A 22,080-nucleotide genomic window follows, 5' to 3' on the forward strand; every position below is an offset into this window, starting at 1 on the left:
CTCATGCCATCACCACTCCTCATAGAGCACAGGCTGTCTCCCATAGACTGACAGCCTCAGCTGGCCCCATGCAGGGGGAACCGTTTCTGCTCCTTGATGGGAGCCCTGAGACGCCTGCTGAGGATCGTGCCTGTCTCTTATAGAAAGCCCCTGACCACACACACAATGGGCACAAGGCCTCCGGGGCTGCCTGGCATAGTGTCCTTCCATGCCTCTGGGACACATGCGTGACTAGACGCCCCTGTGTCTGGAGGAAAGTGGGCACCTGACCAGGAGACCCAAACCGATTGCAGCCAAAACAGATGCTTGGAGCTTGCCCAGTCCGGCCAGGGCTGCTCCACAGCCTGCACCTGCCTAAACTGTCCCCACACCCCAGGTCCCTGAACAGCTTTTAGGGGGCCCAGGATGGGCCTCAGGGTCTGTCCCATGAGACAAAAGAAGTGTTTGTAGAGAAAGGCCCCACAATAACTGTGGGGCTGGGCAAGGAGGAACCCGGGGCCATGCACACCTATACTCCTGGGTTTCTGGGACAGCCAGGGCCCTCAGTGCCCCCAGTGAGCCCTCTGTGGACAGGTTGGCTCCCCCTCCAGGTGGCCCTGGTTATAAATAGGCCACCAGCAGTGGGAGGCTGGCACAGGGCAGCTGTAATCAAGGGTGGTGTTTCTAAATGTCTCGCCTGTGACTCGGGCTGAAACGGTAGAAACGCCACACTTAATTATGGCCACCGAGAGCCATGCCACTTAGAAACACCACAGTTAAGATTGCACACACGGCCATGGAGAGCCATGCCTCTGTCTGGGCCTGGCTCCCCTCAGCCAGCCCAGCTGACCCACTGCCTGCACCAGTGCCTCTGCCCGGCCTCAGCTGTCTCTGGGGCAGGTGGGAGATGGCTTCTGATGGCTGCCCTGGGGCCCTGGCTTATTTCGTGCTGTGCTGAGGTCTGTTGCAAAGGGCTGGGTGCCCCTGGGAAGCGGTTTTTAGGTGCCTGGTTTGCCCAAAGCCACACGGATGAGTGGCTGAGCCAGGACTGAACTAGGGAGTCTGATGTGGGGCCCACCTTCAAGTGAAGGATGTGGGTGCTTTGAGGACCTGGTCCTCTCAGTGAGCCCCTGGGCTCAGGCCCCACTGTGGCCAGCCCTGGACCTTCTGCTTGCTGGGAAGGGTGGCCTCCTCATCGCTCTGAACCCAGGGCACCATTCTGGCATGGGTCATGGGTGGAGCTGGGGGCCGAGGCTGGCTGAGGCCAGCCCCAGGGGGCCAAGGGGCAGGGTGGGGTGGCAGAAGCTTCATGTGGCTGAGCTTGTCCCTCCCACCCCCAACCCCCTCCCAGACAGGAAATAAGCCCGTCAGCCGTGACTGGGGCCTGGGACAGATTCCCAAGCTCTTGGCTGGTGTTTCTGCACATCTGGAGCCAAGTCCTCACTCTCCAGGGGCCAGAAGGAGCCTTGTGCGAGACTGCAGCTGTTGACGGGCCGGTCTTCTCCAGGCGGCAGGACAGATGTTGGGGCTTCAGGGACAGACTGAGTCGGGAACATTCTCCCAGATGCCACCTCTGGGCATGCTTGGTTGGACCCTCCTTTTCAGCAGTGGATGCAGGTGGGGTCCTGGCCCCTGTAGTGGCCTTGGCAGGGCCAGATGCACAGATAAACCGTGCTGCACTGATACCCTCACCACACACGTGCTCACAGACATGCAGAGACAGATGCACACACACATGCATAGATATATCAGTGACACGTATGCCCACAGCTTCACACCGATGGCACTGACACATATTCGTGCTGTTCCTCAGACCCCTGCCCTATAAGCCATCCCGGCAGCCTCCTGCCTGAGTGGCTAGGGGAGTTTCCACGTCAGGCACAGGGTCCTGGTGCCAGCTGGGGGGCTCCTTCACACAGGATGTTGGGGTGTCTGGGCAGTTTCTAGCAAGAGGCTGGGTCAGGTTGGGGCTCCCACATGCTAAGCCAGGCCACATTCGGCTCTTCCCACACCATCACCTCTGAGTCTTTCCAAGCAGCCCCACCCTGTTCATAGGAAAGCCACACAGGCTCAGAGCCGGCATCCTCTGAAAGCCAGTGGGGTTGTGGGGTGCTGGCACTCCCACCAGGCAGTGTGGCCCTGAGCCCACATCCTCCCAGCATCAGGGCTGCCTGTGAGGTCCAGGGAGCTGGGGTATCTGGGGCCAGGACACCAAACCAGGGCCCCATGGGAAATGGGCATTCATAGCCAGCGAGTCACCAGCTGGACACCAGTTGGTGTGGCTGTGCCTGAGGTTCTAGGGCACACACCGGTGCTGGGAGGGCTGAGACTGTCCGTGGGAGCCCCCACATCCCACACCCCCTGGGAAAGCAGCCCCCCAAGACAAATGACTACCCAGGACGCGTGGGTCCAGCCAAGCAGCAGCTTTATTAGTGGTGCTGGGTTCTTCCCACACCCTACAGCGTGCTCGGAAGCATTCCCAAGGGTTTCTGCGGAATGCCTCCCGGCGCTCGGGACAACACTGTGTGTGTAGCATTGACACTGGAATGATATAAATAAAGCTTTGGTGTGTTGGTTTGCAGGAGAGAGTACAGGTTAACACTGTGATACGAAAACTTCAGACAATACCAGCTCTCAATGTGAATCGGGTTTTTGGCCAAGGGGGGAACTTCTAAGTGACTGGACACTGGGCCCGTTGCCATGGCTACTCGAGGCCCCAGCGGCAGGAGGAGGGAGTCTAGGGCTGAGGCTCCGTGTGGCCCTGTCGCTTCGCCTTCATCTGCAGGTACCGCCCTTTGCCTTCCTCAAAGCGCTTCTTCTCGTCCTCGGTCTCGGGCTGTGGACCACACAGAGACAGGCAGGTTAGGGTCACTGAAGAACCAGTGCCGTGGCCTTGTGACCTCGCCTGGGGCCCCAGCCCTGGTGGGTGCAGAGTACCATGCCTCGGCTCCACTGGCCTCCTGGGACTGCCAGGTACCAGGCATGGGGCTCATGTCCCACCTTGCTGATGGGCCCACTGACTGGGCTAAATATGCTCAGCCGAGATGCTTTGAGGGTCACAGGAGCTACGGGTGGCAGAGCTCCACGGCGGGGACACTAAGGTCATGGCGGGTCAGAAGCAGTCAGTGGACCTGCTGAGCCCTGTGACACCCTCACCCCACCTTTCACAGCAGGTGAACCCCAAGCCCAGGGCCTGTTTGCTACTGGACTTTGGTGGAAAATGCACTTGGTAATGAAACACGGGAGCTGAACATAAGTGGAAAGGAAGAGGACCCTGTATTCGCTGCACTCCCAGGGAAAAGCAGCTGCACATGGCCACTGCCCCAGAGAGAAGCAGGGAAAGCCAGCTGCACACGGTCATTGCCCCCAAAGAGAAGTGGGCAGACGCTGTGCTGCCTGTGGCCTTGAGAAGGCCCCAGCCCGTACTGGGAGCAATAGGTCTGCTTTGTGGGGAGGGAGCCCTGTCACCATGCTCTGGACCGTGCACTCAGGAGGCGGCACCTTGGACCCCAGGGACCCCATCTCATTGCTCTGGGGGCAGAGTCAACTGAACAGGTGGGATTTGGCCAAAGACTGGGTTCTGCCCAGGACAGTCCTGGTTCGTGCCTGCTGACCGGCTGCGATTACGAACGGCACCCCCTTTCACTCTAAGTCTTGTGGCCCCTGGGCAGGTGCCACCCCTGGAGTATTAGGTGGTCACTTCTGAGGTCCCATGTGTCTCAACGCCATGTTCTGACTGGCCCCACCCTGGCTGAGAAGTCGGGTTTCATGAGCTGTGCTAATTCCTCTGGGACATTTCATCGCGACATTTTGAGGGTGTCTGAAAGCCACAGAGATGGGGCAGTTGCCCTTCATTTCAGCCACAATGACACCAATCTGTACAGCTATTTTTGGGCCTAAGTGTTTTATAGACAAATGGTATATTGGCAAGAGAGAGCGCAGTCAGTCAGAGGATGTAATGCCAAGTTATACCAAATGCCTCCTCCCCTCAGCTCTCCCCAAAATCGGTCTCTAAATGTCACCAGGTGTAAACTGTCAAAACCTCGCCAGCCTGGAGCCAATAGAATCTTCGGGTATTTAAAGAAATAGGTGGCGCTCCTTGCAGCGGTCCTGGTCCCCCTTTGAAGAGTCTTCGGTGTACACAGGAAAACTGCTTTTCCAAGACACTTTATTGAAGAAGTCCCTCCCGCTGCTACGGTTTGATCTCTGGCTGACTTTTAAAAATAAAATTTGAGGCTATGCAATTTGACCTGAAACAGCCCAGGGAAAACGAAATGTTCTTTCTCAGTTCTAGCAGCACTTCTAAGTGGGCAAGACCCCTGAGATTCCTGGGCCTGGAGGGCACAGAGCCCAGCCCCTGCAGATGACAAGGTCCCCTGAAGACATACATGGCTACATCCTGCTGGGCACAGCTGAAGACTTCTGTGCACACTGAGGCAGAATGTGCTAGATCAGGGCTTCTCGAACTTTTAAGTGCATCTGAGTCATCGCCAGTCTTGTAAATGCAGATTCTGATCCAGTGGGTCTGGGAGCTGAGACTCACTTCTAACAGGATCCCAGGTGACACAAGCTGTGGCCCACGTACCACACCTGTGTAGCAGGGCCCTGCCCCCTCTCTGTCTGCTCCTGCCCCAAACGGGGGACATCTGAAATGGCCAAGAATGCAAGGTCAGAGCCACCAGGATGGGCTATAGGGGCCTTGTCCTCCCCTTCCCCTGTGGAATTGCTTGGTGATGTGGAGGGAAGCTGCAGCTTCCTGTCCACCTGCAGCGGCCAAGGCTGAGGCTCAGCAGAGGAGCAGCTGCCCACAGCCTGGCTTCCTGCCTACCTTGAAGACCCTGTAGCAGGCAGAGCAAGTGCTGTGGGGTGGGGGTGGGGTCCCAGAGCTGGGCGATGAGGCAGCAGGGCCTGGTGGGGTTGGTACTGGGTTCTGCTGGCGTTGGAGTGGCTGTGGCAGCCCTGGGAGCAGGAGAGCTGGGGACGGGCAGGCTAGACCACACCCAGGCGCCTCCCAGTCTGAAAGCCTGGCCCCTCGGCTCAGGTCCTCCCTCTAGCTGGTGGAGTATCTGCCCTCCACAGAGAGGAAAGACGGCAAAGAGCTTGGAAAGAAAAAGAATCCTTGAAAGCAGGAGAGAGTGAGCCTGGCCCAGGAGAGGCAGCTGGAGTGAGAAGGGACATAGCTGGAGCCCCCACCCAGCCCACAGGAGCCAGGCAGGTCTGGCCCGACGAGGGAACTTCCTGGGAACGTGCAGATGTGGGAGACTGGTGAGAAACTTGTTCCCCAAGTGCCTGAGTCCCCAGCCAAATGCTCTCAGGGACCAGAGGACCAGGAGGGGCCAAGGGAAGAGAGGTGGCAAATGGCTCTGTGGAGCCAATGCCACCAGCTTGGGAGCTGTTACCACAGGTGCCCTGGGGGACTGGTGGGAATGGCCGGTCCAAGGCCAGGGCCCTGGAGAGGGGCTGAGGAACGAAGGGCTGCCAGGTCGGGAGGTGCCTGCCTCGCTGCTTGTCTGTGTCTACAGATCCTCTGGGCTCCCTCCCCAACTCCACTGGGAGTTGAAGCCTCTCTGATGGTCTGTGCCAGGCAGGTTTGGGGATCTATGCACTAAATGGCCTCTTACAATAAACAATGTACACTGGGATGAAGGTTCTGAAACGTCTCAAGTCTGTTTAACTTTTGCATTTCTCAAACTGAGCTGGCCAGGGACCCCTTTCATAAGGAACCAAGCTCTGCCCAGCCTCTGGGACGGGCTGCTTCAGGCAGAGGCTTGCCCGCCCTGGGACCCGACCATGCTGTGTGCCCTTCCTGGGATGGTCTCTTCATTCTACCTGGAAACCAGCCCAGCATCCTCAACCCTGGAGCTGGGTGTGAATCCTGATTCACCACTGACTCACATCGACTCCTGTTTTGTAAAATGGGCCAATGTCCACCTCACGGCAGGGTTGTGGGGACCAAATTTCTCCCTGCAGCCCATGTTCAACCAGGCATTAAAAACAACACGGTGAAAGCAGCCGGTCACAGGGAGCTGCCTATCACCCATTTATACGAGATGTCCAGGAGAGACATATGCACAGAGGCAGAAAGTGGATTTGCGGTTGCCTGGGGCTGGGGGACCAGTGGCAGCTACAGAGTGGTGCTTCTTTTTGGAGTGATAAAATGTTTTGAAATAGACTGTGGTGGGGGATGTCCACCTCTGTGAATAGACGAAAACCTGCTGAATTGTATCCTGTAAGTGGGTGAACAGAACGGCATGTAATTACGTCTCAATAAAGCTGTTAAAAGAGGAAACCTCCATAGGTGAGAGCTCTCTGTGGTGGGGGAGTGGTCAGGGTTGTCAACGCATGAGACTGGCCCCAAGCTAATAACGACACAGAAATTCTTTCTTCTCTTTACTTTTGCATAATTTGACTTTTTCTATAATTAAAAAGCTAGAAAAGCAAAAAGCTAACTAGACCTAGATCTACGAAAACCAGCCCCTCCTTTCTTCCCCGGGCACCAATGATCTCCAGGCCCCAAAGAGACGGGGTCCTGGCTTTACAAGTGGTGGGCTGCGGGCAGAGCTGACGGAGCCGTCCGGGCCGTGCACAGGCGCGATTTTCCCCACTCCCCGCCAAGAGGCGCTAAGAGCTAACTCAGGACCATGCCCGAAATGTTCTGGTCCAGTTCATAGGTGTGTGACGGGCCCTAGGCCCCACGCATGCAGCACGGCCCGAATGGCAGGGAGATCTGCGCCCAAGAGCTGAGAAAACCTCTAGCGCTTCAGATAGCCCAGTCCTCACCTCTGCCAGCCACACACAGCAGTGTCCCCTAACGATCTGGCCTCCATGACCACCTGGCAGTGGAATATGAGTAACTTCCCACAGCTCTCGGCATCTTTACCAGAGATGTGACCACAGTCCCCCAGCCACCGAGGACGTGGGAGGACCACCCAACTCTGGGCCTGCAGAAGGCACTGCAGATGAGAGCCCTCCCGCCCCTTTGCCCCTACATGGGTTGTGCACCCGGGGCAGGGACTAGAGCGATAAGGGGATATTCTCTGCACGACCCATGCTTAGGGTGCGGCAGGCTGTGCGTACCAGGGTCTTCCTGACAACCACACCAAGCAGCACGGAAATGATGACTGTTCCACTTTTACCAATAAGGAAGTGAAGCAGAGAGGCTGAGTAACTTGCCCAAAGTGGCAGAGCGGGTAAGGGGAGAGCCTCCATTTAAACCTGGGCATGGAGGCTGCCCTCCAGGTCATCCTATGCTGAGGGGCTTTTAGGGGTGGGACTCGTGCATGGGAAGTGAGGAAGGCGATGGACCTGCAGGGTGTCCACGGTGAACCAGGGTCAGGGGCTTCCCTGCCTCCCCTCACCTCACCCTGGCCCTCTTGCTGAGCTTGGCCTCCCCCAGGCAGGGGCCCTGCCCTGCCCTCAGCCATATTATCTGAAACCACTGCAGCTGCTCCCACCTCCCATCAAGCATTCCCAATGCCACAAGCTGAAGGCTGTGGCTGCTCCTCTCACGAGGTCAGTTAATACGCAGCCTGAGGCGGGCACGAACCCGTGTGCAGGTCATTCTCAGGGTCAGCTCCAGGCAGAGGGAGAAGCCGGTGCCCAGCAATGGGCCACAAGGTGGATCTGATGTGGTCCTGCTGTTTAATATTTGCAGCAAACTCATCAGCCAGGCTCTGCCCTCAGACAAAGTGAATGCTGTCTGATGATGGATGGATGTGTGGGAGCCTGAGAGCCTGTGCGGGCCCCATTGCTCTTCCCGTCTCCGGGGATGGTGCTATGTGCTGGATGTTCCAGGCTCTGAGACGGAGTCCAGACCAGCCCAGGAGCCTCAGTGTCACTGGATGGAGCACCCACCCATGAGCGCTGCCCTCCCAAGGCAGGGCCTTCCTCCCTGAGTGCCCGGGGCATCCTTCCAGGGTAGAAGTTTATGAAGATGGCAGTCAAGGGCAGGGACGTCCCAGGTGCCTGAGGACCCAGGCTCACCACCCAGAGGGAGGTGGAACAAAGGGAGGCAGGGCGGTGTCTGTCCCATGGTAGGAGGTTACTGGCTCACTGCTGGTGGGCAGCCAGCCTCCCCAGGCCATGGCTCTGCTAAATAGTTCTCCTACCCGAGTGACAAAGGGGCCACCTTGTCCCGCTGGGTGAGAAGCTGACAGAGCAAGACAGATGTCTCTAGCACAAGGCCCCACCCAGGGCCTGGCTGCTGCCTCCTCGCAGTCATCTCCCTCCACCCAGCAAAGTAAATAAATGCATACGTTGGCTGCTGCTGTTTTTAATGAAGGGTTGGGGGTGGGGGGGGGGGAGGAGAGAACGCTCTGAGCTCTGTGGGAAGACAGATGTCTCTCTCAAGTCCCCGAGGCTGCTGGTGGGGGAAGGACTTGAGCCTCTGGGGTACTGGCCAGTGGTGCCAGCTGCCGGGCACGCACTTGTGGCCTCAGGCAGGCTCCTCCGAGCCTCTGGGGCTCCCCAAGAATATGCCAGAGAGAAAAGATGAGGTGGCAAAGGGAAGCTCAGGGCACATGACCACCGTGTATCCCGGGCACCTGCCTGATGGAAAGGATGGGGCAGCACGGCCAGGAGCAGGACTCTGAGTCCCATGGGCCCAGCTGTGTGGCCCAGGGCCAGGTTTGTTCACCTGGAAGCAGGAACTCAACAAAGTGACATGGCAAAGTGCTTCCTGTGGTGCTGGCGCGCGTGAGCTCCTACCTGTGTCTGCACATGTGTCTGCGGTCCCTGGTGCACGCATGTGTGTCTGCGTGGCGGTCCTGCTGTCCTCACAAATACCTGAGGCCAAGTGCAGCCTGGGGACTACTCCAAGGACTGCCCTGCTGGTGAGTCGCTGCCCCAAAGGAGGGCTAGATGGCCTGGGGTCGCCTTAAGGCAGCAGGGCCTTTAGGGTATCATGACCACCCATGGGGACAGAAGTGTGGGGAGGGTCCCAGGGTAGCAGGTTGACAGTACACTCCCTCCCTGGTGCTCAGGGAGCACCGCCTGGCACTCAGCACCAAGCCCCTGACTCCCCTGCAGCCTGGTGGCTGCCTGGGCCTGGGGTCTGCGTCTTTTTCCTCCCTCCGCTTGGTGCTTCCTGCCAACTGCTGTCTTCTGGGCTCTCTTCCACTGGAGGGGAAGCCTGTGGCTTTCAGAGCCGAATGCTGCAAACCAAATGTTTTCCACTTTGCATTTTCTGTGCTTGGAGAACACACATTTGGAACGTGGTATGGAGGACGAGTGACTAAGTTCCACCCTCGGTAAAATCAATTGCTTGTCCTTTTTGTAATTAATGAATGGTACAAAAAGCGTTTCCAGTGGTGATATAACAACTTCCTGTAAGCCTGAGGGACACAGACCTTCTTAATTAGGAAGCCATGTAGCACGCCCTCTCCCTGTTATAACAGGAGACAAGAGGGGTCTTGGGATAATCACAAAAGCAATGAAAACATCTCATTATTGAGGACACTCAGCATGGCCAGGCGAGGGGCCCTGTGCATGAAGCCAGCAATGGTGAGCTTAGCGCCAGGACCACCAGCCTCACAAGCACCTGTGTCCCAGGGTCTCGCTGCACCTGAGGACCTTGCCTTAGCGGAGCCTGTCTGCCATCCGCTGCGGCCTCTCCCAGCAGCTGCAGGCCTGGGTTAATTACCTCCTCCGCCACACCCACCCAGGACTGCACCAGCCTCCAGCAGAAAGCAGCCGGAAATCTCAAATAATGAGATCATCATGGAGAGTCATAAACACCCTCACCAGGGGCTCCCCTCACCCAGCAGCACCTGCTCAGACCCCAAAAGAACTGCCCCCGAGTGGGGCCAAGAAAGGAGGTGTAAAGGCCAACGGGAGGCTGCTGCCAGAGGCAGGGAGATCGTCGCCACAAAGGGGAGAAGAGGCGTCGGGACTGGGGCCTGGGTGGTGGCCTCTCAGGAGCCCCTCTTGCAGGCACGGAGTGCCGCGGTCCCGGCACGCTCGGCTCAAGGCTCCTGTGCTGGGCGTGTGGACATGGCAGTCCCCAGCCTACACCAATAATGATCACAGCTGCCACCTGCTGAGTGCCCACTGTGGGCCAGAAGCCACATGCTCACGGCACACCTCTGCTCTGCGAGTGCCCACTCTGTGCTATGCCCTGTGGAGCCCTTCCTGTCCTGCTGGAGGCCAGCACTGCGCCTGGACACAGCAGGGGCACAGGAGGCATTTGCTGGATGGATGGATGGATGGATGGATGGATGGATGGATGGATGGATGGACGGACGGACAGACAGACGGATGGATGGATGGATGATCAAACAAATGAAGATCAGATCAAACAGCCTTAATTCTAAATAGGGATGGTCTTTATGTTAACGATTCAAAACCAGTACTTCTGCTCAATCAATACTGGCATCATGTATCCCCAACAAATTCGAGGGCTCAGACCATGGAGGGTCTGAACAGGAGCCGGCAACAGTGACAAAGGTGAGATGGGAGTGTCCAGCACACCTAGGCTTGGCCATCCCCCTGGAGATGGGCCAGCTCTATGGCCATGCTGGGGACTTGCTTCTGATCCTGCACACATAGGCAGGGAGGCCTCTGCATCATTTCTACCACCATGTGGGGCCCAGGGCCTGTTTCTTCCTGCACCTTTGCTGGCAGGGCTCAGATGTGTGTCTGGCCGCAAAGGGCCTTTGCCAGGGCACTCCACACCCCTTGCTGAGAGCGCCAAGTGGGCAGCCTCCAGCCCCCGGATACTCCAGGCATGAGCTTGCCCTGCTGAAACACTCCAAGTCCCATGGCCAGGACCTCATGTGAGCCCAACAACTCTTCCAGGCCTCCCCGACAGGCTTCTCGCTCACCTTCCGCAGTGCCCTGGGTCTAGCTGGGATGCTCCCTCGATTCACTGAACCCTCTGGAAATCCCACCCACGGGCTTCTCCTGGTACAGCCACCCTCCTGGCAGTGCTCACTCTGTCCATGTCACAAATCTGACAGCAGAGGGGACAGAGAGGCCCCAAGGCTCCACCCCACACTCTGTTGTATGCCCCCCAGGCCTGGCTCTGAGCAGAGCCTTCTGTAAACCTTCATGGGGAGAACATGAGCAGCTCACCGTGCCGAGGTGGGTTTTTTTTAACCCCCTGCAGCCCGTTAGGCTGAGGTGGCATCAGAAGAGCTGCCTACCAGTGCTGCTCAGAAGGGCCAGTGTGTGACTGTCTGGACACAGTGGATCTTTCAGAGATACGTGCAGGGCAGAAACATGAAAGGTGGCTGGAGAAAGAGTCTGGGCTCAGGCAGAGGGAAGGCAAGAGCCAGGCTGGAGGAGAAGGCTGCATGCTCTCATCTGCGCCAACCTCCTTCTTGGTACCCATGCCTCGGGTTCTAGGCACATGGGACTCACCAGCCACTGGATGTTCCCAAGCACTAACCAATGAGGTGACAGGAGCAGCTTCAGAATGCACGTATTTTCCCATCACAAGACTGATTCCCGCTAAACTCAGGCAAAAGGAACAGAGAGCAGGACACTGGATTCTGAGCCTCATGAATATTCTAGTCCATGACTCACGCCTGTGGGCTGGCAGCAAGGTGGGGGCCGGAGGGGGGCAGGGCTTCCCTCACTAATGGCCAAACGCGGCAGGCGGCTCACCAAGCCCTTCCAGGAACACACCGTCAACCTTCTGCACTCCAGTAACAGCTGAATTTCCTAAATTAGTCAGCAATTAAAAAATTATTCCAAAAGTTCAATCTTGGCCAAACAAACAAAGGAAGCAGGTGTAAGAGCCCGCACACTGGTGAGGCAGTGCCCATCCCAGGGCGAGTGCACAGAGGCTGCGCGCGGCCACCGCACAGTGCTTCCGCCCACTCTTTTGCTCCTGAAATTCTCTGGGAATAGGTGCAGCCCCTCCCTGCCTGCAGGAGCCTGTGGCAATGGGGTGTCCAGGATGTTGAGGCAGCAGAGACCCTAGGGCCCTGCCCATGACAAAGGCCCCACGTGGGGACCTCTCTCTCTGTCCTACATCCTGGGACCACACCTCTCTTCTTGTCGTGGCCCGGCCTGAACACAGTCAAGAATGACCATCTCTGCTCCTGAGGCTTCTTCAAGAGGAACAGGGCCCATGCAAGAACCCCAGGCCCCTCTGCACACCGTGCCTGGGGGTCAGGCAGGTCCTGCGGGTGGGGAGCGGCGGCCACCACCATGGAAAGCCTTGCCCCATGCTTCCTCCTAAGTGCAAAGGGGCGAGGGACCGTCCAGCGACAGCATCACTGAGGCGGCTCGGAGAGGGGACTTGGGGCAACAGCCTGGCGACGGCTCAAGACAGCCACAGCCAAGAGGCATCTCCAGCCTGCCCTGTCTGCAGCCCCCACATTGGTGCGTCACAAAGCTGTGGCCCTCAGCACTGCATCGCAGACAACTTCCAGAAGGCTGCAGAGGGCCTTTCAACTGACTTCAGCCCTGGGGCCCATCCTGCCCCTCTGGCTAGACAGCAGGTCAAACAGTACCCTCCTTCCAGACGCTCTGGCCCATGCCATGCTGTCCTCTCAGCTGGCGCGGGGCTTACTGGGCCCCTGCACTCATGCAGGTGAATCAGCTGAGGCCGGGAGAAGGAGGTCATGGGGCAGCAGCAGAAGTGAGGTGGGTGCCATGTTCCAGAGCCTTCTGAAAGTTGTGTGGGTCTGTGCTGAGGCCACGCCTCACATAAGGCCCCAGGAGAGGCAAAAGGATCAAACTGGAGCGGAAAACTTTTGCACTAAAACGTGCCCTAACCCCCACACTTCACAGTGGCCTGCGGGGGTTCAGTCACCTGCCCAGCACTGGTCCTGAGATCATCTGGGGCTGAAGCAAAGGCCCTGGGCTGAGCGCAGTGGGCGTGGGCAGTGCGGTGCGGGTGGGCAGCATAGCGTGGGTGGACAGCGCGCTGGGACTCCCAGGGTTTAGGTTCTCGCACAGCAGGGTTCTCAGGCGGGGCTCCTCCCAGGACCCCGCAGTAGGGCCTGGCTGGGAGAAGGCACAGTGGCATCGACGACGGCAGCGAGCGGCCCCCTTTCCCAGGCAGTGAGGTCCCAGATGGGCCTGTTGGCCATGCGACCCCGGACGAGTGACTCCCTGCCTGGCGCCCCCTCCTGTCTGGGGACGGGAAGCAGACACACCAGCTCCCAGAGGGGCTGGCATTCCCTGAAGGCTCTGGCTTCGATGACCTCACCCAGGCACCACCCAAGAGGAAGCCTCCCCTGACCCTCCAGTCGCTTGCCCACCCAGGAGACAGGCAGCAGCCTCCGCATCCAGTTGCCCTGTCTTCCTAACCGGAAAGCAACCCTGTTGATGATGGCCTCCGGCCTGGCGGGACCCCCTCAACACGAAGCTGCCTGAGGGTCTCAGGGGCTCTTCTAGGTCAGGGCACGTCAGAGTGGACAAAGCTCAAAAGTGTGCGTTTTCCCTGTGTTCTTGGAACTCCCCTGGCTATGCATGAGGCAGCTCTAAAAGGCAAGGTAAAGATGGCCACACCTAGGCCAGGCACAGTAGCTCACACCTGAAATCCCAGCACTTTGGGAGGCCGAGGCAGGTGGATCAGGAGACCAGCCTGGTCGACATGGTGAAACCCCATCTCTACTAAAAATACAAAAACTAGAAAGGAATGGTGGCAGGCGCCTGTAATCCCAGCTGCTCGGGAGGCTGAGGCAGGAGAATCGCTTGAACCCGGGAGGCAGAGGTTGCAGTGAGCCGAGATCGCGCCAGTGCACTCCAGCCTGGGTGACAGAGTGGAAAAAAAAAAAAAAAAGATGGCCGCACCCACCTTCCTTATTGCCTCCTACTTCCATTCGGAAAACATTTCAGTGGCTAAAGACTGAGGCTCGGAGTCCTGGCCTGGCCACCTCGGGAGACCCTGTGGGATGGGCTCGCTGCAGTTTGGAAGCCTGCTTTGCAAAGACCCTGCCCTGCATCATGTGGCTGCGCAGTTGGAGCCTTGGCTAATCTGGGGACACATCCCCTCCCCAGTGTGCCCGGGAAGCAGTGGGTTCATGGCGCTCACTCAGCCCTGACAGCCATGGTGTACCTGGAACAGGCTACAGGCTTGTCCCTGGTCAGGGGCCTGGGCGAGCCCCGCACCACGCCCTGTCTATACCTCCTCCTCAGGCCCAGGCTAGGACCCACAAGCTCTCAGCCCTAACTCCCTGGTTCTGTGGAGGCTACAATGCCCACACCTGCAAGAATCAGAGGCAAGTACCGCCCTCACCTGAGGTGCCAGGGACGTCCTCCGCTTCAGCAGACATACGGGCTCTGACCCTGCCGCAGGCTGAAAAGCCTTCCCACATCTGTCTGCTGCCACCTGCCTCCTGCTGTCCCTCCCCACAGGTCACTTCTCCAGCCCCCGTCCGCCCAAGGTCAGAGGGCACTGCCACCAGGAGGCCTGGCTTCACCCACTGAGTTGGCCTCTTCTAATACAAGACAGGGAAGTGCTGGCAGCTGCCCTGAACGGATGCAGCAGCCCCCAGCATAAAATATTCATGGCGATGCAACTCCAAGCAGAGAGGCTGCATCCGTGTCAGCCAGGCCCTGGGGAAGGGAGCTAAAAATAGACAGGAGGCTGAAGAAAGCTGACGTGGGGATGGGGGAGGCGACTGGGAGTAGGAGGAGGGGCCGCCGGGGCACATCTGGAGGGACGGAATGCACAGCAGGTTCACCGCACACAGCACACACGTGCTCCCAGCCCAGAACTCGCGCTCATGTGGGCCGTCCCCAAGTGAGAGCTGCAAATCCCTCTCCGGGCAGCCTGCCCCGTCAGCGGCTATTTTTATCGACATCAACACTGACATTCGTGGGCCACAGGACACCTCAGTGAAGAATCAAAGACCATCTTTATGAGTGAGAAATAACAGCCTGGATCAACATGACGCGGCCACACACAGGGGATGGGTCGCCATTCCCTCCATTCAAGCCGGTGCCCTTCCCTGCCCCTCTGCAGCCCCTTCCCCCAGGGCCAGCCCTCCTCCTGTACTCTGACCCAACCCAGGGTATGGAGTTCTGGAAGGGGCAGCCCCAGGACTGCTCCCCAGCTGGCTCTAGGAAGGTCACAGGCCCGGCCCCAAAAGCCTCCGTTACCTCAGGCTGCTCTCCACACGAGGCTGGACCCCTTCCAGTTGGACGCTATAAGGAGTGGGGGATGTGAGGCACAGAGGTCTCCTCCCAGAGGGCCCACGGATCGCTGGCCCCTCACAGTCACTGAACCAGCCGAGTGCTGGGGTTGGTGTAGGTGGTCCTGCCCCCACATCACGTGTGCACAGCCTAGCTGGGGGCAGCCGGGAGAGGGAACCATCATTGGTGGGCAAATACCAACCATGCCTGCAGCCGCTGCCAACCTGGGAGGATGCCACCTACTATCAGCTTTGAGGGGCTGCTATTGGGAGACCCCCCCAGGGCACCCCATCAACCTGTACTGAAACCTGTTCAAAGCACAGGTGACCCAGACCCTCCTCTATTTTATGTTCATATGCGTGAGCCCCACAGACTCCCACCAGCCCTCTCTCCCCAACCCTGCCCCGCCCTAGCCAGGTGGCCTCGGGTGTGTCACTGTCCCCAAGCTCCCCCATTACAGACAGTGGCTCTGCCTTGGGCCCTCGCCTTTCCCTTCACCTGAACAGTCCCCACAAGACAGCTCCTGCCCTTCTTCCCTGACTCCAGGCCTCCACTGAGGCTTTCCTTGGGAAGGAACTTATTTAAAATTGCACCTGTCCCCCCACAGACTCCGATCCCTTCATTCCCTGCTTTCCTCTTCGTGACCCTGGACACCATTCAACTTCCTCTATCTTCACTGCTTGTTTACTCCACCCTCTGAGAGGGTGTGAGGCCCCAGGGAGAGCAGGTGAACAGCAGCAGACAACGAAGGCCCCCCATCTTCACCCACCCCAAGGGTTGGGTACTATGTCCATCACCACCGTACAGATGAGGAAACTGAGGCACATAGAAAGTGCATGCCTAAGGCCACACAGCTAGTAAGTTTAGAGCTCTGGCTGACCCGGGCAGCCGGGCGCCTGCTCCTGGACATGTGAGCCTGACAGTCCACGCAGCGTCTGCAGTGCGGGATGCTGGGAGGGGGTCTGGAGTGGCAACGCTTCTCTAGAGCGGTTGTGGGTGCCCTTCTAAGGAAAAAATGTCTGAGAAATGCTGTAGCTCCAGGAGGGTCTGGGGAAGGGCGGCCCAGACGGGAGCAGCAGGTGCACAGGCACCAGGTGGGATGAGCTTGCTGCACCCACACCCAGGGCATGCAGGAGCCACCGTGCATTTCGGTGGGAGACGGAGCGACTCGGATTTTGATGACCATTTCCCTGGGCTGCAGGAAGGGTCAGACTGAGAGCACCAGGAACGGAGCAGGGAGCAGCTGGGGATTGAGCCGGGGCCCCATGGGGACGGGGCAGTAAGAGCTGTTAGGGAGAGAGGAGCGGAGTGGCACTTGGTGGGCGTGGGCATGGGGGCAGTGGGGAGGAGCCAGCTGGGTTCCCAGACTCCCAGAGCAGCACAGAGGCGGAGAGGGATTTTTTTGCAGCGGGGGATAATGAGTTTCATTCGGGACAAACTGTATCTGAGATGCTTTCGGAAACCCTGTTGAGGGGCAGCACTGGCCAAGTCAATTTGGGAGTTAACATGACACACAGGCGATGCTCGAGGCACAGGCCATGGATCCAACCACCCCAGGAGAGAAGGGCCACAGGCTAGGACCTGTCAAAGCCAAGGGTTAGGGGACTGTGTGGTGGCCAAGGAGGCCAGAGTGTCCCTACAGACACTACAGGGTCCCCTGTCCAGGGAGCACAGCCTTCACTGAGGGCCTGGTCAGCTGTGCTACAGCCAGGGAGTGGACGGCAGCCAGGGAGTGGACGGCAGACAGGGCGTGTCCTTGCGTCTATCCACGCTGCCCACAGAGGGAAGACAGAGCTGGGAAAGTTCGTCCAGGAGGCAGGAAGAGGTAGAGAGCGGGGAAGAAGAGAGCTTCAGGAATGTGCCTGGGTCAGGTGGGGGATTCAGCATCAGGACAGAGAGCAGCCATGCTGAAAAGCATCACGAGAGGGGCGCCAGGTCCATCAGAATAGACCAGAGTGGGCCCGGGTGGGAGTGGAGCCCATACTTCATGGCCGAGGAGAGCAGGCACGTTTAGAGAAGGTGTGTCCAAGGTGGAAGGAGAACCAGACACTGGGCTGAAGGTCAAGGACAGAGGAGGCCAGAGCCTCACAGCAGGGTCTGGGGCTGAGGAACGACTGCAGAGCAGCCCAGGCGACATGGAGGGAGGACGCCATCCTGCCAAGGGCCGATGAGCGGCACGGTGGGCTGGGGCAAAGCAGGTAGGCTTACAAGTAAATGGGGAGGGGTGGGAGCAGATGAAGGAGAAAGGAGCAGGAGGGTGGCAGCCTAGGGTACTTTGCCACAGAAGAGGCTGTGGGGCTGGAGGCATGGAGCAGTCCTCCCACCAGAAGGGGAGCGTGCCTCGTAAACCCCAAGTCAGAGAGGGGCCTGGTCACGAGAGTGGCGCAAGGGTGGGTCACAGGCACTGTGTTAGTCCTGGGCTGGGGCCACCCACCACTCACTTTCCTTCCTTTCAGCCTGGCCGAGTCCTCATCCTTCAAGTCTAGGTTCACCATCAGCACCTCTACGCAGCCCACCCGACCTGGGAGAGGCAGCAAAGAGCTGGCCTAGAGTTGGCAGGGGAGGGTACTCGCTGGGTCTGACAGCTCACATACCACGCCTGGTACTGCCACCATGGGCCCTGGTGAGGCATGACCTCCTCCACTCCAGGAAGGGGCAGGGCTGGGAGAGGGGCTTGGAGGGGCCTCAGCCTCGACTGGGAAACAAGGCAGCTGGGGCCACTGGGCGGCCTTCCTCAGCCACGCGCGGAAGCGACGGGCCATGCTCCAGCCTCTGGGAGGAATGGGTTTTCAATGCTTGTTTGCTCCGGAGGATTTCAATGAACTCTCCTCTCTGGGAGGCTGAGCAATAAATGCTCGCAGATCTGCGTGGGGAGCAGACGCCGTGGGGGCAGGGGCCTTGAGAACCTCTGGAATCAGGGTCAGCCTCGCAGGGCTGTGGTGCCTGCCTGGCCACTTCCATGACAGCGCCAGTTCCCAAGAGGCCTGCGGGCACCCCCCGCCCCCCAGCTGCTCTGCTCCCCGGAGGGGCAGGAAGCTCCTATGGCTCTGCTTTCCTCTTGCTCCCCTCAGTGACAGACACAAGAGCTAGTTCAAAGAGAAATCAGGACCAGCCCAAAGGCTACAGAGCCCCTGGGGTTGGCCAGGATGGGGAACCTCTGTTCTTATGACACAGACAGGGAAGCTGCCTCTGGGCTGCACGAACCCTTCCAATGTCTGTGACCCACAGAGTCCATGCCAGGCGAGAACTACCAGTTCTCAAACATGGTGGAGCTCAGAGGATGTGGAAACCTCGGGGCAGCCCCCATGAGCAAGTGCGTGTGGCCCGGCACACACCCCCCCCACCCACCCCACCCGAGGAGGAGAAAGGCCAAGGCACTGGGACCCTCGGCCCAGAGCCCACCAGCCTGGCTTGGTCTCACCGGGCAGGACCTGCGGGCCAGGGCCACCTGGAGGGAGCCCACCCCTCCAGCTTCCCAGCAGGCCCTTCGGCAGGAGATGGGGGACCCATGGCGTGGTCCTCATTCCCCTCCAGCATTCGTACACCATGCTAGTGAACCCCGAGGCGCCACACTCAGAGGCGACCTGGGCGCCCAGGCAGCAGTCATGCTAAGGCACTCGTAAAGGGGTCTGCTCTCTTGTCCTGTCTGCCCAGCCCCACCCCACGGGCCCTGGGAGTACGCCCAAAGGCCTCCCCGCTGGTTATGAGGCGTTCCTTCTCAAGGCCTCACTGGATCAGTCCCGCAGCCCGAGGTCACGGGTCCAGGCAGTGGCCAGGCCCAGCCCCACTCTGACCCCTACTGACAAGACAGGACTCATGCAGGCACAGATTCCCCCTGGAGGCCCAAGCACAGGAACCCTAGGGCTGCCTGGCAGGGAGGGGCCACCATTCCAAGGACGTGCACTCACCACGAGCTGGGGCACGGGCAGTGACCTGCCCTCCTGGCTCAGCGACACATAGGTGAAGAAGGCACTGGCAGCCCGGTAGCGCTTCTGAGAGCTGTCCACAACAGGGTCGGCGTCCACCAAGACCTCGATCTCCATGGACTTATTGCTCGTGAAGGTCATGCGTCCCGAGATGGTGATGACGCAGCCTGTGGAGAAGACAGGGCAGAGGTCAGGGCGGCCTCCACCCCACGGCCGGGCGGGGGACATTGGTGTTTCTGTGGCCAGCAGGCAGACACTTGGTTAGGGGAAGCAGCAGCTTGGCTGACTACCAGATGTTCAAATAACAGAATATTAGAACGTGTCGTTAGTTGCCCGGGAATGTTTATCTTTCTAGTGAGCAGGTTTATCTATGCAAAAACTCAGCACTGAAGGATTTTGGTGGCCATGAGTTCGAGCCCCCGCACAGGCAGGCTCTTTCCCGGCCGGGAGCGGCAGCACCTGCCAAAAGGCTTTTAGAGCTACTGCGCCCCCGCCAGGGGAGGCCGCAGCCTGCCTTCCAGGAGCCCTGGGTGTCAGCTGGCTCTGCCCTTCCTTAGGTCAGGGTCAAATCTGCAACCTGCACTGTCCATTCACTGGCCTTGCTGGTGCCCACCAGAGCCACAGCTGCCCCACTACACTGCTCCAAGCACCAAGACAGAACCTTATATCACCTTCCACAGCCACTCCCACCCTCAGGGGCTCTGGTGACACAGGGTCACAAGGCAGCTGCCCTTGCCCCTTGGTAGGATTGAATCATATGTGACTGCATGCCAAGCCTCCCTTCTGGCCCCACTGGTCTCACCCACGGGACCAGAGCTTCCTCCTCTGGGCTGTTGGATGCCACACCCCTTGGCCAGAGTCCTCCATGCTCAAAGCACCAGCCCCATTTCTCTGTGAATCATGACAAAGTCCAAAGTTACCAGTTCCCATACATTGTCCCTGTGTCCCTCTCTCCCCCTCAACCTTAACCAACCTCTCTGTAGGCCCCACGCTCCCCGGGGCACGACAGTCCATCCTGGCAGAAGCTTCCTGACTCAGAGCTGCTCTTCTGCCCCCGCCACCCTCCCCGGTATGGGCTCCGTCCTCCCACCTGGCCTCGACATAATCCCTTAATCTCAGGGAGCTCAGCTCTTCCCTATAGGCAGGCACCTGCCAGGGGGATAGCTACGGGATGGAAGGACTCAAGCCAAGAGCTGACCTGGGGCCCCGGGAAGGTGTCACCATCGACGTCACTGGCCACCGGGCTGCAGAAACCCCCGGGGACTTCCGGGGCAAGTGCTGCCCTGCGGTCAGAATGTCCTCCCAGGCAGCCCAGCATGGCCTCTATTCTGGGCCAGGCTCAAGGAAATCCCTGCCCGACTCTGGCTGCTGGGACTTGCTCCCCAGGAAATAGATCTGGCTTCAGGGACCTTTTAACGTGGCCTCTGGAACCCCCAGTGTCCTAGCTCCACCGAGACTGGCCTCAAAAGGCAGGTTTAGAGACCCAGAGCGAGAAAGCGGCCAGGTGGTGGCTGTTGGGGGGCGGTTAGCGGGTCAGAGGCAAGAGCGGTTATTCCATGTTAAAAAGTATCAGAACGATCCAAGCTACGTTCAACTTCATACTTACAGGGAGTGCTTCGTGCCAGTACTGGGAGAGGAGGAAGGAGCTGTGTGGTCAGCGCCAGCAGGCATTACGTGAGCTGTAAGGTATAGAGTCCTGTGCAAAGCGCCTGCAGTCACAAGACACACTCCAGGAGGACGGCAGGCCATGGGCCAGGCCCCAGCTAAGGAGCTAGAAGGTTCAACGGGTCAGCCCTGAGGGTCTCCCAGTATCTCTCCCTTCTTCCCCACATGCCCTGCCCACATCCCTCACCAACAACCATGTATCACACTTGGGAGTCACAGGCCAAAAAGCAGGAACAAGCCCTTTCCATGAGCAGAAACCAACAAGAACTTTCCTGAGGCCACAGGGTCACACACCGGGGCCACCCATGAGCGTGGTGCCTGCAGGAGGGCAGGTTCTAGGAGTCTTCGAACACTGGCTCTTAGTTTTGAGGAGCAACAGAAAACGTGCTTTTGTTTTTGAAGCGGAGTCTCGCTCTGTTGCCCAGGCTGGAGTGCAGTGACACGATCACAGCTCACTGCAGCCTCTGTCTCCCAAGTTTAAGCGACTGTCATGCCTGTCACTTAAATAGCTGGGATTACAAGTGTGCACCACCACGCCCCGCCTAGTTTTGTATCTTTGGTAGAGATGAGGTTTTGCCTTGTTGACCAGGTTGGTCTAGAACTCCTGGCCTCAAGTGATCCATCTGCCTTGGCCTCCCAAAGTGCTGGGATTATAATCAGGTGTAAGCCACTTTGCCCGGGCTCCAAAAACATGCTCTTGATGTTACCCATGAAGACCCCCCCTCGGCCACCACTGCCATGGCCAGATCCTGGCTACTCATGGCGTAATTGCTGTGTTAGAAATCTGAAGAAACTCCTAACAGCAATCAACAATGACTTTAAACAACTAAGTAGATTGATTATAAAAGCATTAGATGTAACAACAAAAAGAAGAGAATGCTGTCTAGGAGAACCTCTTGAGGTCCATAATACAATTAACACTTCATAAATGTCAGGAAAACTTTCAATTACAACCAAAACCTGAGACTTTTCACCCTTCAGAGAGCAACATCATTATTCTAAACAAGACACAGGTCATAAGGTTGGCTGGCAAGACAAAGATCCTTTAAAGCTGGAAACCTAACTGGACATAGTGGCGTACGCCTGTGGTCCCAGCTACTCGGGAGGCTGAGGTGGGAGCATTGCTTAAACACAGGAGGTGGAGGCTGCAGTCAGCTGAGATCGCACCACTGCACTCTAGCCTGGGTGACAGAGCAAGACCCTGTCTCAGAAAAAAAAAAAACAAAAACAAAAAACAACAACTGGAAACCTGATGTGGTCACTGGCTGGGACTTAATTTGAAACCTAGGGTTGACAGACGAATCACAAGTCCCAGTCACCAGGAGAAAGCCCAGAGTTTCCAGGAGCCCTGGCTTAGGGTGTCCCGTCTCCTAGACCCTGGGCTCAGAAGGCACAACCCACACATGACACCAGGGTCTCA

At 58.4% G+C, this 22,080-nt stretch overlaps 1 protein-coding gene across 6 annotated transcripts in view; it reads right to left on the reverse strand.

Moving 5' to 3' along the window:
• Positions 1-2,387: 2,387 nt before the first annotated feature.
• Positions 2,388-22,080, reverse strand: part of ACOT7 (acyl-CoA thioesterase 7) — a 133,594-nt gene continuing 113,901 nt past the window's right edge. For 5 of the 6 annotated variants that reach the window (XM_025404978.1, XM_025404987.1, XM_025404963.1 and 2 more), the window contains 2 exons: positions 18,978-19,162; positions 2,388-2,815 (listed from right to left, as the gene is read on the reverse strand). In XM_025404978.1, the coding sequence (XP_025260763.1) occupies positions 2,717-2,815; positions 18,978-19,162 (284 nt within the window). In that variant the 3' untranslated portion in view covers positions 2,388-2,716. The remainder of the gene's footprint in view (positions 2,816-18,977; positions 19,163-22,080) is intronic. The other variant, XM_025404972.1, reaches the window with a different exon arrangement.

This window comes from Theropithecus gelada, chromosome 1, assembly GCF_003255815.1.
Source record: "Theropithecus gelada isolate Dixy chromosome 1, Tgel_1.0, whole genome shotgun sequence".
Taxonomy (NCBI): domain Eukaryota; kingdom Metazoa; phylum Chordata; class Mammalia; order Primates; family Cercopithecidae; genus Theropithecus; species Theropithecus gelada.